At 31.1% G+C, this 17,927-nt stretch overlaps 1 protein-coding gene across 7 annotated transcripts in view; it reads left to right on the forward strand.

Annotated features, from left to right (window-relative positions):
- Positions 1-17,927, forward strand: part of RICTOR (RPTOR independent companion of MTOR complex 2) — a 102,573-nt gene that overhangs the window by 48,747 nt on the left and 35,899 nt on the right. For all 7 annotated transcript variants that reach the window (XM_016147944.2, XM_016147945.2, XM_016147950.2 and 4 more), the window contains 5 exons: positions 3,047-3,173; positions 6,124-6,293; positions 11,049-11,116; positions 14,110-14,177; positions 17,564-17,646. In XM_016147944.2, coding sequence (XP_016003430.1) covers positions 3,047-3,173; positions 6,124-6,293; positions 11,049-11,116; positions 14,110-14,177; positions 17,564-17,646 — 516 coding nt within the window. The remainder of the gene's footprint in view (positions 1-3,046; positions 3,174-6,123; positions 6,294-11,048; positions 11,117-14,109; positions 14,178-17,563; positions 17,647-17,927) is intronic.

A 17,927-nucleotide genomic window follows, 5' to 3' on the forward strand; every position in this document is an offset into this window, starting at 1 on the left:
TCAGAAAAAAGTTCCATTCAAACAATTATATTAGCTTGTTTGGATTATTTAGTGAATATTTTTATTCAATTTTGTAAAATGTTTTGGACAAGTTACAATATATTAAATAGTCCAGTAAAAGTAAACAGATCTTGAAAACAATATAGGAATACCATAACAAAAAAAAATTCTATTCTTTTATCCCTTGAAGTACACAGTGATTTGTGGCAGATATCATTTGTGAATCTAAGAGCAGGAAAATTAATTGATTGTATCTGGTGGCAGGATATAGGTTCAGAGGAAGAGCTGTGGCACAGAGTTCCTTCTTGGTTTAGCTAAAAGCAGTTAAGAGTTAAAAAGAAAGCACACTTGTTGAATGAACAGTGGCCTCTATTGGCCAGAGGGACTATAATTTCATTAGTACTTTAAAAAACCAAAGCATATATTTTGTTTTTCCAGCAGCATCTTGGCAACTGAGCTAATAGAAATTAATGACAATATTATAATTACTAGGTCACTGTGGGTTTTTTTGTTGGCATTCAGAAAAGTTTTAAATTTTTCTATAAAAGTAATTTTTTCTTTTTACATTTTAAAACGAAAGTAAAAACTTTGTTGCTTTAGGATAACTTGTTCCATGAATAATTAAGGAATATTCATGTTACCTTTATTTCTCTCTCACCTATTATCCATTTGTAAGGTTTTTATTTCGTTACTTCTTTATCTTTCAGTGTCTCTGAGTTTTTTTTTTCCCTATTCAATCCAGGCAATCCTTCCTGTTTTTTTCCTGTCTGATTTTCTGCATAGTTTCCCACTTGTCAGCTGTTCCTTCTTTTTAGCCTATTAAATTCTTACTGCCTGCCCAATTTAAGTCATCATTTTCTGCATATATCATTCCTTTATCTAAGAAGAGATTAATATATCATAGTTTTTGTTTGTTTGTTTGTTTGTTTGTTTTTACAATTGGATTCATTTAGGAAAATCATTCACAGTAAGATATTGACAAAGCCAGAGCAAGAACCCAGGTCTCTCAATTTCCAAACCTATATTGGCCTACAAGTCCTTTTGGTATTAAGCTTACCTTGGCTTTCAGAGCCCACTTTTGGTCCAGCCAATTATGACCTGTCTTATATACCATTATGTATGCAGACAAGTTGCCTTCCACCACTACTATGATAATTATTTCTTTCTTACTCTTTTCATTTCATTTTTACCCTTTTCTACTTTATATTCGTTTTGCAGTCTCAGCTCAAATTTTAGGCATTGCCCTTAGTGAACTCAGTGTTTCCCTAATTCCTTTTTGCAGTTTGCAAATTTATTACCTACTTATGACCTTTGTTTTATATATGTCTGTATTACCATGTCTAAAAAGATGATTAAACTTTATTTCAATAGAGATAAATTCTATGACTTTCCCATTAAATATTCATTGATTTTTGAGAAAAGTATTTGCTGACTTAAACAGACTTTTAAGTGTTTTTTTTTTTTTTTTGCATATTTGTCCCTAGAAAATAAGAAGAGATTTTATTTGTAAAATTTAAATTACAGGTATCCTTTCTATAACACTACACTTGAGATTCACAGAATAGAATTTTATACTTAAAATTCTAAAAATCATCTGGTCATACGCATCTTTCTTTTACAACTGGGGAAACTAAGGCACAAAGAAGATTGATTTGGCCAAGATAACAGTTTACTAATGGCAGATTTAACTCTGAAAGCCAGTTAGCCTGGCTTCTTAGCCAGCTTTTTTCAGGATACATTACATACATTTTATTATTTTAGGAATTTTTCTTTTAAGCTTCTTATAAGTGTAATAATAAATCAGTAAGCATTAAAATACAATGCAAATTAATATCATAAGAAGTTAGAATTTTCTCACCCAGGGAGACCAGTTTTCAACACCTCTTTTCCCTTTCCTTCCCTCCTTTCTTCTCCAACATTTTTGATTAATGGAAAATATTGCTTTAGAAATGAATTTGAAAGCATTTGTAGATTTTGTAGTTATTGAAAATCTCTATTTTATGGTTATGGAACAGTATTCTGTCATTTCAGCTGAACTCTGTAATATCACATAATGCTACTTAAACAACATAAACCATTTATAAGTACACCGGTCAATACAGATCTTTCCTTTGACCCTCTGTAGGACTTAACTGGATATCTTTAATTTAGTTATAGTGCATTCTCTAATTGTTTCATAATATAGGTCTTATTTTTCAACAGGATTATAAATCCAGTAACATCCAGGACAGATTAATTATCCCTAATATTTTATCACCACTCAAACACAAGAAAATATTTTTTTCTGCTCCCACTCCAGGGACTTGTTACTCTAAATACTTCATCTACCAAATCTTTATTTATTAAACAGTAATTAACTACATGAATTGTTTTCTTTCTATTTTCCAAACTGAAGATGTATGTTAATCTATTTTCAGTTTTTCAAATATGTTACTGCCAATCAAACTTTTCATTTAAAGTGAGATTCACCCAAATTTTATTACCAGATACATACTATTTCTATTCTAATTTTTAAAATATTAAAAATAGACTATGGAAGTAATGGTTAGAGATAGGGAGATTATTAGGCTGTCAAAGTGAGAAAGAATAAGAGGCTAAATCAATAAGTTTGATTGGAGAGAGAATAGAGATAATGAGGTAAATAAGAATGGGGAAGGAGTTAGGAATGTAATAGTATAGTAGTATGTTGACAGCTGTTGTCACCACTGATTTACTTTTGTCTAGGTACTGAAAAGTTTTTTAAATATTGGTTCTATTCTAGAGGCATAGAGCGTCTCAGAAAAATTGAATCTTGTTGGTCAACCAATTTATTTCTGGTCTATTAGGAAAAAAGCCATCACATTTTTCCATAGTAATGATATTAACATTTACTACATCAAGTTATTAGTTATATTAATCCTTCATTATGTCCATATGAAGCAAAAGATTAAAATTGATGCCTGAATCTTATAAATATTCTATAGCCTTAAACACCTAATCTTAACAAAATCGATTTTAAAATGTTATGAAGTAAGTAATTTCTTTTTCTATTTCCTCCCTGTTACAGATGATTACTGTGAATGCTTCCTTGTTTCCTAGCTCTGTGACCAACTCCTTAATAGCAGTTGGCAATGATGGACTTCAAGAAAGAGACAGAATGGTCCGAGCATGCATTGCCATTATCTGTGAACTAGGTAGGTCAGAATTTTCTTTGAGTAATAAAAACGTATTTTAGAAAGAGTATATAAAACATTTCTTAATACCTTTATTACATGAAATCATTAGTTATTGGTACAAAAATATGAAAAAGTAGGACATTCCTGATAGAGAAGTAGAGGACTTGCTATTTAACAAATAATTTCAAACTAACATTAAAATTCCATAAAGTTTCACTCAACATGAAATTTAGTGTAGGAGTTGTCCATATTCTGATAATTAAAATAAAATATCTTATAAAGTCTGACTCTCAGACATTAGTTAATGTGGGTTAAAAACAACAATTTATCATACATGAAAAAAATTATAAATACAAAAGGATTGAGGAGTAAAATAGAGAAAAAAATGAACAAGAAGGGAAGAGTATCTGATCATTGTAAGGAAGAAGAGTTTGGAATTATCAAAAGAAATCAAACAAATTTCAGCAGCTATAGATTTTATTCTAAGGAGGCAAGAAAACATGACAGCGCCAGAACAAAGAAAAACACTAAATATGACAAACATGAAAAGTAAACAACTTATTTATGTACCAGTCAATAGGAAAAATAAGTAATTATAAAAGAAATACATGTCAAATTAATGTATTTAAAAAGTTCAACCTCACAACTAAAGATATATAATTTTAAATGACAAGATATTCTTTTCCACTAAAAGTAGAAATAGTATAGGTTATATTCACTCTTGGTAGCATAAATAAATTAATAACGAAATTTTATACTAAAGAAACAGAAGAGCCAACCATCAAGGATTTAAAAATACTGTCTATAGTACCTTTCGATTTAGAGACAAAATCAAATTTGAGGAAATTTTGAAAATAAAAATATGACTATATCAATGTATGGGATGCTTACAGTGTCCCACTCAGAGTTATAAAATGCTTTTATAATTAAGTAAAAAGTAATGAAAATATATGAGTGAACCCAAGAAATATAAAAAGAAGAAAAAACTCAAGCAAGAAGAAAACAACAATGAAATTAAGAGTCTTACTTAGAGAATAAGAGATTATTAAATGTGTTAAATGGAAGAAGAAAATAATTATACACAGATATGGAAACATAATGTTTGAAAAACACAAAGGTCAGAGAAACAAAAGATTAATATAGAAATGAAGGAGAGAATTTAATAGGAGTTTTTGAAATTGTGAGATAGTCTTATATATATTCGGAAATCTTATTGAAATGAATGGATTTTCAGAAAAAAATTTTAATTTCCGGTTGTCTCAAAAAATAGAAAATGTGATAGTCAAAAACCATTGAAGTATTTTATGAAATAATTACCTCTAAAAAGACTCATCCAAGTAGTTTTTCTCTTAAAATTGTTTCAAGGAACAGATAATTCTTAGATATTGTAATTTAAATGAGAGCATTAAAAATATGGAATCCTACCAATTTTTTAAATGAAACTAGCCTTTTATATACATATACCCACAAATATGCATACAACACATACTTATACACAAATATAAAATAAAATAATTAAAAGACCACATGGATAAAATTCTAGAATATTTATCTCACATCAACACTACATTATTCTTAATGTTGGATCTCTATACATACTATGTTCTTTTAACTCTTAATTAGCATTGTTTAAAAATTTCCAAACAGGTTAGTAAGACAGAATAATAAATAGAGTTTACATATTGGAAAGAAAACACTATTACTTTGTAGGTGATGTGTCTAGAAAACTCTGAATCAACTGTAAAACAACCTAAGTAATTTATAATTTAGTACAGTAGAAATGTGAAAATACAGATTTCATTTATTTTGTGCTCCAGCAGTTAGCAGTAAATATAATAGGGAAAAAAACGTACTGTTTCCAAAATGGAAAATAAAACTATGTACAATAAATAAAATTAATAAGAAATGTATATGACATGGGTATGTGTTTGGAAGTGCTTTTGAATTTGTCCATTTGGTTGTCAAGAAGGGACAACTAATCTAAGAGGTAGAAATGAGAACATTTGGAAGGGAATGATTGAAAAGTGGTCTTAGGAAAACTTTCTAGAATAGTGAAAGTTCTATTCTTTAATTGGGGTGTTGGTTACAAGGGTATAGACAGTGATCAAAATTTTTTGAACTGTATCATGAATATCTGCATTTTACTACATTTAGTTATACCTCAATTTAAAAAACCTCAGAGAAGAAACCTAATTTTATAATTCAGCTAGAACAAACAGGAGAGATTCAACCATGAAAACATTTTTGAAAAAGTATAAATGGAGGAGAAAAGAAAGATTTTTTCATATGTTTTTAAAAAACTATTAAGCTAGGTTATTAAGATACAGAAAAATGAAAATCAAGAGTTGGCAGACTCTGATATATAGAAAACTTTATTTAGTATATCAAAAGTATAAAAATCTGGGAAGCTTGGCATAACAGTTAAATATTGGCAAAAAAAAATTGAGTTTATCATACTAAACCAAACTCAAGTTTCCTGACATATTGAAAACCAAAATGTTCATTGTGAGCTCATTTAAACACACACACACACACACACACACACACACACACACGTGTGCACGCATACAAAGAAATGCCTGATCTTTCAAGTAGAGTTCCTGAGCTTAGAATCTGAGTTTTAAATCTAAAGTTAAATTATACATCAGATAAATGATTTGAAACAGATAAAAAGATATTTCCGCTATATGAAAAAAGTCCTTGAAATTGATAGGAAAGAAGAACCATTCTAGTAAAATTTGGGCAAAGGATATGAAAAAACAATACAGAGGGGAAAAAAAATCAGTTTTGAGAAGTATATTCAGGGACTCCTTTAGATAAATTTTTATACACATGCTCTTTTAAATGTCTTTGACTAGAAAGTTTTCAAGTAAGAAAGGAAATTAAATTAAACAAAATCCCAGATTTTTTATTACTTTTTATTAATTATCCCCTATATAATATATTAAGTTTTTCTTTTTTATTTTAGCACTTCAGAATCCAGAGGTGGTGGCCCTTCGAGGTGGACTAAATACCATCTTGAAAAATGTGATCGATTGCCAGTTAAGTCGAATAAATGAGGCCCTCATTACTACTATTTTGCACCTCCTTAATCATCCAAAGACCCGACAATATGTGCGAGTTGATGTAGAATTAGAGGTAGGAACTTTAATATTCTTTTTTAGTTTTAAATATGATTTTAAGTACGACTTTTACTTTGAAATTTTAAAGTCTGTAGATGCAGCACAGCGTTATCAAACCTAAATTAAGACTGGCTTATTCCTAGTAATATTTTATAGCTCATCCAATTTCTACTGAATTAAAAATATTCTCATAGTATTTCATCAATGTGTAAAGTGAGGTTTACTTTTTAGCTATGAAAACTTGACTAAGCAAATTTAAGCACAAGTAAGGTTACATAGATATTTACCTACTTATTTAAGAAGATCATTTCTTTTTAAGGACTTTTAGTACATTAATTCTGTGCGAATGGCTCCTGCTAATTATATACTATTTATTTGTTGAACCTTGCTACGTGTCTCTGAACTTGGAAGCACTTATTAGCAACTAATGACCATATATACTTGAAAGAAAGAGAATACATATCTTTCTTTTTAAAATATTCTATAATTTAAATTGTTTACTAATTCAGTATTTTTTTTACAGTTACTCTAAATAAGTCTATAATACTCTTTTTTATAATAAATTGTATAGTTGAATTTGGAACAGAATTATCACAAACTATTCTTACATAGTGAATCTATTACATTGTTGTTTATTATGGATATTATTTAGAGTAAGTTTAAACTCAGGATTTGTTTGTATTTAGTTTGAAGTTATGCATGGTATAAAAATTTTATTGTACCTTATTTTGTCTAAATCCTTATATAAAACTTGTTTTAAATGCTAAAGTTCTGGTTTTATTAGACATATTTGAGATTATAAAAATGACATTAGCCTATATGATTACTAACAAATTTAAGTACCATATCCTCCTTAATATGTGATTTTTAATACATTATTCATGGTAGTCCAATGGCAATAAACTGACATTTTTTTGATATTTAACAGTATGTTTAGCTTTAATTTTTTTCTTTATTAAGTAGAAAAACTATAATTTTAAGACTGGAGAGATGATTACAGTGAAGAAAGATATGTATAGGACTGTTTTTTATTTATGTATAATTGTATAGCAGATTAGTAAAGCCTTTATATAAGTGAAAAAAACTCAAAGAATTTGATAGTACACTACTATCTTTGCTTATATCTACTTCTTTAAAACCACAAATATTAGTTCTTTTTTTCCTTAGCAAGATCCCCCCAGAATAATATAGTAATTGAGAGCGTGGACTTTGGGCTATACAGATCTGATTTTGATTTTTTTGCTCTATGATCTACTAGCTTTACGACTTTAGGCAAGTTATTAGCCTCTCGGGGACCCATTTTTCCTAGGTAAAATGAAGATCATAGTATTTACCTTAAAGAGTTATAGTAAAGAATAAATACTATAATAATTGTGGTAGCAGTAGTAATAGCAGCAGCTAACACTGACGTAAAGCTTATAATGAATTAGTATTTCCGGGTGCTTTACATATATTAATTCTAATCTACATAAAATGTTTGATTTAGTACCTGGCACATAATATTAAACCAATATTGGTTGCCTTGGATATTACTCATCATCATTATCTTCATTGTAAAGTCTGCTGGTAGGAGAATATTGTCCTCATTTTTTAAATTGTATCTTAGCAATTTTAATTCTAAATTTATTATTGGTTCTCTTGACTATATACAAAGGAACTTTTTTTCAGTGCTACTTACTGTCTCTGTTGTTAGACTCAAATCTTCCTCCTGTTAAAAGACTTATATAAAATTTATGCTGGCTTCTATTTCTATTATATGATATGTTTTGGCCTTGGACAGAAAAAAAATGTGGGTTTAATATAATAATATCAGTAGAATAGATAGTCTGTAAGGATTGTAAATTAGTTGTAAATTTTATAGTAAATTAACAAAACATTAATTAAACATATACTCCAGAGCGGGATAGGGTTGTTCATAGCATCTGCTGTGGAAAACTAGAAAAGCTGAATAATTATGGAAATCATATATTTAAAACAGTATAGAGCTATGAAAGCAATAAGGACCAGAGGGTGTAATATTTTGAGGCAAGAAGATAACTTTGAGAGTTGCTCTGAAGATCTACAAGATGCCCTTGAGGGCACTTGCAGATTTTGGGCACAGTCTAAGAATATGACCTAGGCCTAGGTAGAAGACCGGAGTATTTGGCAGTTAGGATTATGGCGTGACAGACATAGAGATGTGGGAAGTCCCTAGACCAAGTCTGATTTACCTCTCCAGACATTTGCTAAAAAAGAATCTATGTAGTGTAGAAATGACAATGTCAAAACCTGAGGAAAGCACAAGGAATTATCCTGCAGTCTCCAGAACATAGGATGTAAAGACCTCCCAGGAGGAAGGGCCATGGGCAAAAGTTGAAAGGCCTTTAAAGAAGTAGTGAATTTACCATAATTATATGCAATTGCTTTTTTCCCTGGGCCCACTTACTGATGAGTATATAATTAGAAGCTGAAAATCCAGGTAGGCTTTTGCTGGGATCAGAAAAACTGGAAGAGAATTTGGCAGTTGTGTGATACTAAAGTGACAAAACTGGATATTTCACAGCTGATTTTCTGTTCTTGACATTTCCCAAATTCTTAAGCTATTCTGAATAGATAGCTAAAGGTATAAATTCAAAACTTATAAAATATGTAAGAAAAAATTCTAGTCACTGCCAAGGAGAAAAATATTTGCTAAGCTCTCTATTGAAAGCACTGGAGAGCCATACTTCAGGAACTGGAAACCAAAAGTATGCTGTATCTTATTGAAATTGCAGGATAGTCTCAATTTAGTTGAATTGATGATTAGGATACGATGATTAATTCCTTTAATTTGCCTGACACAGGACAGTATAAACCATTTGATGGAGATAACATCATTTGGAAACTTTTATAAAACTCACAATGTCTGGCATTCAAACAGGAATATGATTGAATGTCATAAAAAGACATGACCATATGACTGTAACTCAAATTTTAAAAAATTCTGTAGAAATACTTCCAAAGGTGATTCAGATATTGCAATTAGAGGGGAAGACTTTAAAACAGCCATGATTAATCTGTTCAAGAAAATAGAAAAAAGAGGAAGAAAATAGATGAAATAGTATAGAATTTCACCAGATAATTATAATACACAAAATGAATCAAATGGAAATTCTGGTACTGAAAAGTATAATACATGGAATTCTAAACTCAATGAAAATTAAAAATTCATTTTGGGTAAGAAGATACCATTAGTAAACTGGAAGGAAAGTCAGTAAAAATATCCAGAGTAAATCACAGAGAGGGGAAAAAAAAAAGGAAGCAGAACAAAAGGGATAAAACATAACTGTTGTCTTTGGAGAAGAAAGAAAAATAGGCAGAAGCAAATATCCAAAGAAACAATGGCCAAAACTTTAGTTTCTAAAACGGATGAAACTTCATGTTCACAAAGCTCAGAAAACTCCAGATAAAGTAATACAAAGAAGACATGTAGGCACATCATGTTAAGATTGTTGAAAACCAAGACAAATAAAATTCTTAAGATCTGCTTTAGAATAAAAGACATTACTTTGAAAGGAGCAAGTCTGACAGCCAATTTTCCAACAGAAATAATGGAAATCAGAAGACAGTAGAATGGCATCTTTAGAGTGCTGAAAGAAAATGTCAAACTAACCCAGAGAAAATGTGTTTCAAAAACAAAGGTAAAATAAAGATTTTTCAGACTAAAGACCCAAGGGAAATTTAAGGAACACTACTCTTTCTTGGATTGCTTGCCAATATGTCTCGAAGACACTAAAGGAGCCTAAGGTGAGGCACACATGGGGAGGAACTGGACCCTGTTGCTAACAACTAGCACATTGTGAGAGTAAACTATCTTGAAGAAGATCCTCCAGCTCCTGTCAAGCCTTCAGATGGCCGCAGCCCTGATTAAAATTTTGACTGCAATCTTATGGAGTACCCTGAGTAGCAACTGCACAGCTAAGCCTCTCCTAGATTCCTGACTCACAGAAACCATGTGAGATAATAAATATTTATTGTCGTTAAAAAAATGAGACAGACACAAAAAGAGGCTAAGGAGAATCCTCGGGCAGAAGGAAAATGATCTAAGACAAGGAAATATAGGAGGCAATGAAGAATGCCAGAAAAGTTATATATATGACTAAATATAAAATAATACTGATTGTCAAAAGTGATATTAGTCATATCTCATGTATTCGAAATTATATTTAACATTAAAATTCAGACCACAATATGCAATAGGCATTGGGGGATATGAGAAAATGAAGTAGAGTGGTTAAAGTTTTAAAATGAGTGAATTTGCTGAATACAAGGGCAATACACACACAAAAAAATAGCTTGGATTTCTTTCTATAGCAATAAGAGGAGAATATAATTTTTAAAATATAACCATTTAAATAATGTTCAAAAATAGATAAAACTAGGTCATAGTGTTAGAGGTTAGGGGACTGTAGTGACTTGTTAGTACAAAGGGAGAATAAAGAGGTTTTAAGGGTACCGATGTTCTTCTGATGTTAGTTATGGGAGTGTGCCTAGTTTAAGAAAATCCATCAAACCGTACATTGATGATTTGTGTACTGTTTTATATATATGTTTAAAAGTTCAAAAATTTAATTTTTACATTTAAAAAATCACTCAAAGATATTCCTTGATGATGAGTTTGAAGAAATAAGTCTCTCAAATAGATACCCAATTAAATATATAGAGAAGCGGAATTAGTGTTAGTTTGTTACAGGATAATACATTTTACAATAAGGACTCTTCTTCTTTTTCTGCTTTGCTTTTTCTTTATTAGCGAATTTTAGCACCCTATACCGATTTTCACTACAGACATAGTCCAGATACAGCTGAAGGACAGCTCAAGTAAGTACCATTTGTTTCTAGTAATTTATAATGTAGTCTGTATTGTTATTGAAGCTTTAAATTTGCCTGATTGCATATAGAACCAGAGCAATGTGAGTTTAAGTAAATTACCTATTTTATGGAGTCATTTTGTAGTTCTATCATAATATAATTTACTATGGTTTAAAAAATTAAAAGTAAATTTTGGGAAATTTAGAGACAATTAATTTTCTATTAATACAATATAAAATATGCTACTATAGAAACCTAAATCTTTAGATTTTTTTTTTTTTTTTTTTTTATTGTACGGGGAATAGAATGAAGAGCTGCCTTTAACAAATTGAGTAAGCAGAAATATATCCTAGGTAGAATTTTGAAGTAGGGATAAGAGGGGTATATATTAAAGGAGATAAAGATTATTTTCTAGATATGGGGCAGGATAATTTTCAGTCTTTTTAGGAAGAAAAGCACATAGTTCACTAGGTGTTCTGGGATAACTTTGTAATTAAATTGAATCAGTGATCAAATAACGTACTGTAAAGATTTTGAAATGATAGAATTCTAATATGCTGTGAAGTATTTCCTAGTAGGATTGTTGGATTGCAGACATACTTATTTTGATAGATAATATATATAAAGATTTCTTATTAAGTTTTGGAACATTGTGAAATGGGGATATTTTTGTTGTTTGTTATTTTTTCTCCTGAATTAAAAACCAGCGGTTTTATATTTTTAATCACTTCTGTCACGGTGGACTTGTCACACCATAATATATCATAACCTGAATTAAGAAATCAAAATAGATGTCCTCTGTTTAGGACTCATCAACCCTTATTTCTGCTAATTTATGAATTAGGATTCTTAAACCCCTTTCTTGGCTTTTTCTTAATGATACTTAACATTCTCTTTTATTGACAGAGAGCATATGCATTTTCTATTGCTGCATGACAAATTACCACAAATGTAGTGGGTTAAAATAAAATCAGTTTTTTAGCTCATAGCTCAGTAGTTCAGAAGTCTGCCAAAGCTCTTATCTGCAGATTGTGGTGAAAAATTCATTTTCAAGCTCATTCAGGTTATTGTCAGAATTCACTTCCTTCCTCTTGTACATCTAAGATCACTGTTTCCTTGCTGTCATCCAGGGCCCACTCTCAGCTTCTAAAGGCTACCCTCTTTTCTTGCCACATGCTTTCCTTTGTTTCAAACACAGCAAGAATCCCTCAATCCTTGTGCTTTGCATATCTCTCAGACTTCCTTGTTTGCCACCAGCAAGGGAGAGCATATCAGTTAGATCAAGCCTACCAGTGATCGCCCTATCTTAAGGTCTGCTGTGCTATTTAACATAAACATAATCACTGTCATGGCAGTGATATGATAGTCATGGGATCCAGGGATTAGAACATGGAATCTTGAGGGGATGGAGGGCATTTTTAGAGATCTGCCCACCAGGGTAAGCAAGAAATGAACATGGATTTTTTTTTTTTTTTTTTTAGAGTTGGAGAGAAGGAAAATACATTCCACCAAAATTTTTCCTTTTCTATTTGTTTCTGTACTTTACTTTTATTAAGTTTCTGGAGCATGAGCAGTTATGGGAGCATGAGTATATTATAGCCATGTATTAGGAAATAAATGATTTTTTAAAATATTACAGATTTATTGAATAGGTTAGAGAATGAATTACCAGGCAGTCAATATAAGTATGTCACTAACATTTTTAAGAGGAGAAGCATTAAAGCTTAATCACACAGTTGTCTGGTTCTCATTTCTTCTTCTACTCCACCTCCTTATTTTAGTTTCTGTTATAGTCCCATTTTCATTGTTGCTACAGAGTTCTATACACGCATATACTGATTGCTTACTACTCTTTAATTTGATTTTCTGGTGGGGTTTTTTTTTATCGCTTTTGCTTTTGCTTTCCTGGTTCTCTTGATTTTTGTATTCTCACAACTGTTAAGAACTTTGTTAGGGAAGATAAAAGATGACAAAGGAAAAAAAAATGGACAAATGACAGGGTAGAGATGGGTAAGGTGACATAAATAAAGGGCGTAAGACTGCTCTTAAGTGAACTGTTGAAACTAGCCCTAAGCCATACATTGAAAATGTTTAATGACTAGAAATACAGTTGACCATTAAGCAACATGGGGGTCCTGGGCAGTGACACCCTATACAGTAAAAAATTCACATATAATTTTTGACTTCCCAGAAACTTAAGGCTACTGTTAACCAGAGCTGATTAAGACATATTTTGTATATGTATTATATACTTCATTGTTATAATAAAATAGCTAGAGAAAAAAATTTTAAGAAAATCCTAAGGAAGAAAAAATACATATACAGTACTATATATTTTTATCAAAAAAAAATCTGGTGTGTAAGTGGACCCGTGCAGTTCAAATCCTGTTGTTCAAGGGTCAACTGTAGTTCTCTTCTTAATTGTCATAAACTATTGTATAGAAAGAGATGAGAGATGATTGGATACACAATTAGAAAAAAAAAGCTATTGATATTAATAATCAGTTATTTAATAACATTTCAGTGAATATGGGTTGTTGAGCTTGCTTATTAGAAATATTCAAATAAGTTTGGGGAAGAATTTTGAAGTAATCTGAATACATGTGGTAAAAGTTTATGTGGTAATTTTTTTTGCTAAAGAGCAGCCTCCAGATAGATGCTTATTTAGCAGGCTGGTATTGTCTGTAATACTCAATTAAAGGTGTTAATGAGCTATGTAAGAGTAATTTTTCAAAAGAGCAGAAAACAGAATTAAATAGAAAAGCAGACTTTATAACTTATTTTAAACCATGTCGTGAATCTTAAATTGGAGATGAGGGGGCCGTGTGTAATTGGGTAATTTGCTTTGAGGTAGGTCTGACCTTTTTTTTTTAAATATATATAATTTCCTGTTTAAATATTTAAACATTAGCTAATAATAGCACTTGTTCTAATACAATAGCAGGAAAAACTCACATTTTAATATTTTATTTTATTCCCCTGCTTTCCCCCACCACACACAGAGAAGATAGAGAAGCAAGGTTTCTAGCCAGTAAAATGGGAATCATAGCAACATTTCGGTCATGGGCAGGTAAGCTACTCTGTATTGCTTTATAACATCCAATAAAAAAAAAACTTGACTATTTTTTCAACTGTTAAATTATTATTGTAGCATCTAATTTGGAAGTTAACCTAGTCTTATTTCATGTTGTTATTAGTGCCAAAGGGACTTGTACAAAATTATTAAAATTGACTATTTGTAAGCCAGTCTACTCATACCTGAGCAAATAAAAAAAAATTAAATGTGATCTATACCAGGAAAAAAAGGATGTTAGCTTTCTATGTAACTAAAGTTTGTTACCTGTAAATACAGTGTAGAATGTCATAAATCCAAATAAGCAAGATAGGCCATTAATAGTCTTAAGTTTCTCAATAAGAGGGATTATGCATGTTTTATCTTTCGCTGGAATAAAAATACAAACATTTTTCTTAATACCACCACTAAATGTGTTATTTTATATTAATAATTAACCTTCTTCCTTCTTGACTTTGTAGAATAATTTAAGAAATAGAATACAAAGGAGTATAGCAGTAAACAGAACAAGAAAAGTTACCTGAACACTTCTGTGTATTTAGGTAACCTAACAGATATCTTTTCCATATAAGTTACTAGCCATTGACCCCTAGCCATATATTTTTAGTGACTTCCTAAGGCCTCTCAATGCTTTGGTAAAAACCCCAGCCATGCTATATATACCTCATGACTGCCTATTTCATAATACCCTTACCCTCATGGACAAACTTGTTATTTATGAGGGCCCAGTGATCACGCATTTTTTTTAGGCTTACTAGCCTCCACACGTTATTTCAACATAGAAACCAAAATGATCCTCCTGCCAGGTTTGACTATCACTGCCCTTACCTCAGAATTCACTATAACCTTGTTTTCTTTGCTACAGCTATTATACTTTCCATCCTTCAGCTTCCTTGCTATTAATGCTGTTTCTATCTTGCCAAAAAAGAAAGCTGTAACCACTGGTACAGCCTGGCTACTATCTTCTTATTCTTACTCTCAGACTCTACTATCTCTTCCAGTGTCTCTTAAACATTCTTTCTACTGTGCTTCAGTTTATACTGTAGCCAGAGGTCCCCAATCCCCAGGCTTGCAGACTGGAAGTGGTCCTCAGCCTGTTAGGAACTGGGCCACACAGCAGGAGGTGAGTGGCTGGCAAGCTAGCAAAGCTTCATCTGTATTTGCAGCCACTCCCTAGTGCTATCATCACCTTCTCAGCTCCACCTCAGATCACCAGGCATTAGATTCTCATAGGAGCACTGGTCCCTGGTGCCAAAAAATTTGGGGACCGTTGCTGTAGCCGTTATACACTGATTCATCATTAAAAACATAGAAGATTGGGAGTCTTCCACCCTCCTATTGAGGTAAGAAGAGAAATAACGGCATTACAAGTTAAAACTCAAAACATTTTTCTCACAGAAATAATTTCCTAAGTAGTATTTAGATTCCGTGGTACTTTTATGAGTTAAATAAGCTTTTGTATATAACATTATTTCTGTGTTAGACATATCAAAATCAAAATTACTGTTGGCAAATGAACTTTAGAACACAGTTTTTTCGTGAGTTGCAACAGCCTCCTTCTCCATTAGTGCAGAGTGTGATCTTTATTTTAATCTATAATCTCTCAAATTAGTATCAAACATCAGAGTTAGAGAGATCCCATTTTGGTGACCTAAGCAGTAAATCTACCTATTATATTTTAATTTGAAATTTGAACCCAAATTCAAGGAAAATATAGATTATAAATATATGTGCTTAGCTAGAAGTAACGGGGAACTTGAGTCCTATATAACTTTTAAAAAATGTTTTCCCCAAAATTTTATTATCAAAAATTTCAAACTTATAGAAAATTATACAGTGAACACCCATATACTTCAATCACCTAGATTTTGTTTCATTTGTAATTACATGTCAGTTTATCTGCCCATCCTTCTGTGAATTCATGAGTCCTCTTATGTTATTCTGATGCATTTTAAAGGCAGTTGCAGAATTAAGTGCACTTAACTCCTAAACATTTCAACTTGCACATTATTCGAGTTCAATATTTTTTTTATGGCTCCGGTTTGGTTATTTTTGTTTCTGGGTTTTGTTTTGTTTTGGGTAAAATTTTCCCCTTACAGTGAAATTTATGAATCATGAGTCTACCATTTGATGAAATTTGACAAATGCTTACACATTTGTCAAACACTTTATAGGCTATAGAACATTATCATCACCACAGAAAGTTCTCTCATGACCCTTCCAGGTTAATCTGATCCCACTCCCTTAAAAAAAAAAAAAAAAATGTTTTTCTGTTTATTTTCATCATAGATCTGTTTTGCCTGTTGTGACATTTCATATAGTTGGAATCATAGTATATGTATACTTTTGTGTAAAATTTTTTCATTCAGTGTAATGATTTTGAGATTCATTCATGTTGTGTATATCATAATATGTTCCTTTTTATTGCTGAATAGTATTCTGTTGGGTGACCATACCACAACATTTTTAGCCCTCCTCCTCTTAGTCAACACCTGACCTGCTTCCAGTTTTGACTGTTGTAAATACAACTACTATGAGCAGTCTTATACAAGTCTTTTTGTGGATATGAGCTTATTTTTTCTTTTGTATAAATTCCCAAGAAGAATCTCTAGGTCACAGGGTGGAGATATGTATTTAGTTTAATAAGAAACTGTCAGACGTTTTCTAAAAATACTTAGCACTTTTATATTCCCAGCATCAGTATATATGAGTTCCAGTTGCTCTGCGTCCTTGCTAGCATTTATTGTTGTCCATCTTTAATTTTAACCATTCTGGTAGGTGTGTAGTTGTATCACACCGTGAATGGGATTTGCATTTCCCTAATGACTAAAACGATATTGAACACTTTGTATGTGTTTATTGGCTATTCACATATCTCCTTTTGTACTATGATATGCATATGTTTAAAATTGTTTGACTCAATTCTCTCACTTAGAATTTTGATCCATATAATTTTTTGAAGTCTGTCAATTATACTCTTCTGTGCTAAAAGTTAAATTTTAGAGTTAAACTTTTAAAAGACCAATGCCAAGCAAAGTTTTTCACTTTAGGTTAAGGAGGCATTAAATAAGGCAGACAGACCACTGTCTTACTCTCTCAAGTATTCTTACTCTCTGAAAATCACTCATCAGTAAATGAAAGTACTGGGCAGTTCAGATATCATGAACTTTTTTTGGATATGAAACAAATAGAAATGAAAATTAAATGATAATCTCTGATCAGTAGGCAAATCAGTCATTGTTTGAAATACACTGTCAGTTATTATAACCAAATAATATAATACTACAATTATCTTAGAAAAATATCACAGAGTTTATATGGATACATTACTAAGAAATTTGAAATTCAAGTCAGTGATTTTTTTTTCTTTTTATCCTTTATAGGTATTATTAATTTATGTAAACCTGGAAACTCTGGGATTCAGTCTCTGATTGGAGTACTTTGCATACCAAATATGGAAATAAGGGTGGGTAAAAGTTTTTCTGGTTGTTTCATTCTTGGACTTTTAACGAAGGAAAGTAATTGTAGAAACCTTATTTCAGGTGATGCTTTTTCCTCATGAATTGTAAATGTATATTATAAATCATTTTAAAAATGCATATATAAATATTTACTCTTTAGTTGAATCCTAAGGATAATATGAATAAAAGCTCATAGACACAGACAACAGTTTAGTGGTTTCCAGATAGATAGAGGGTGTAGAAATGGGTAAAGTGAATCAAATATATGGTAACAGAAGGGAATTTG

Source organism: Rousettus aegyptiacus, unplaced genomic scaffold, assembly GCF_014176215.1.
Source record: "Rousettus aegyptiacus isolate mRouAeg1 unplaced genomic scaffold, mRouAeg1.p scaffold_m13_p_8, whole genome shotgun sequence".
Taxonomy (NCBI): Eukaryota; Metazoa; Chordata; class Mammalia; order Chiroptera; family Pteropodidae; genus Rousettus; species Rousettus aegyptiacus.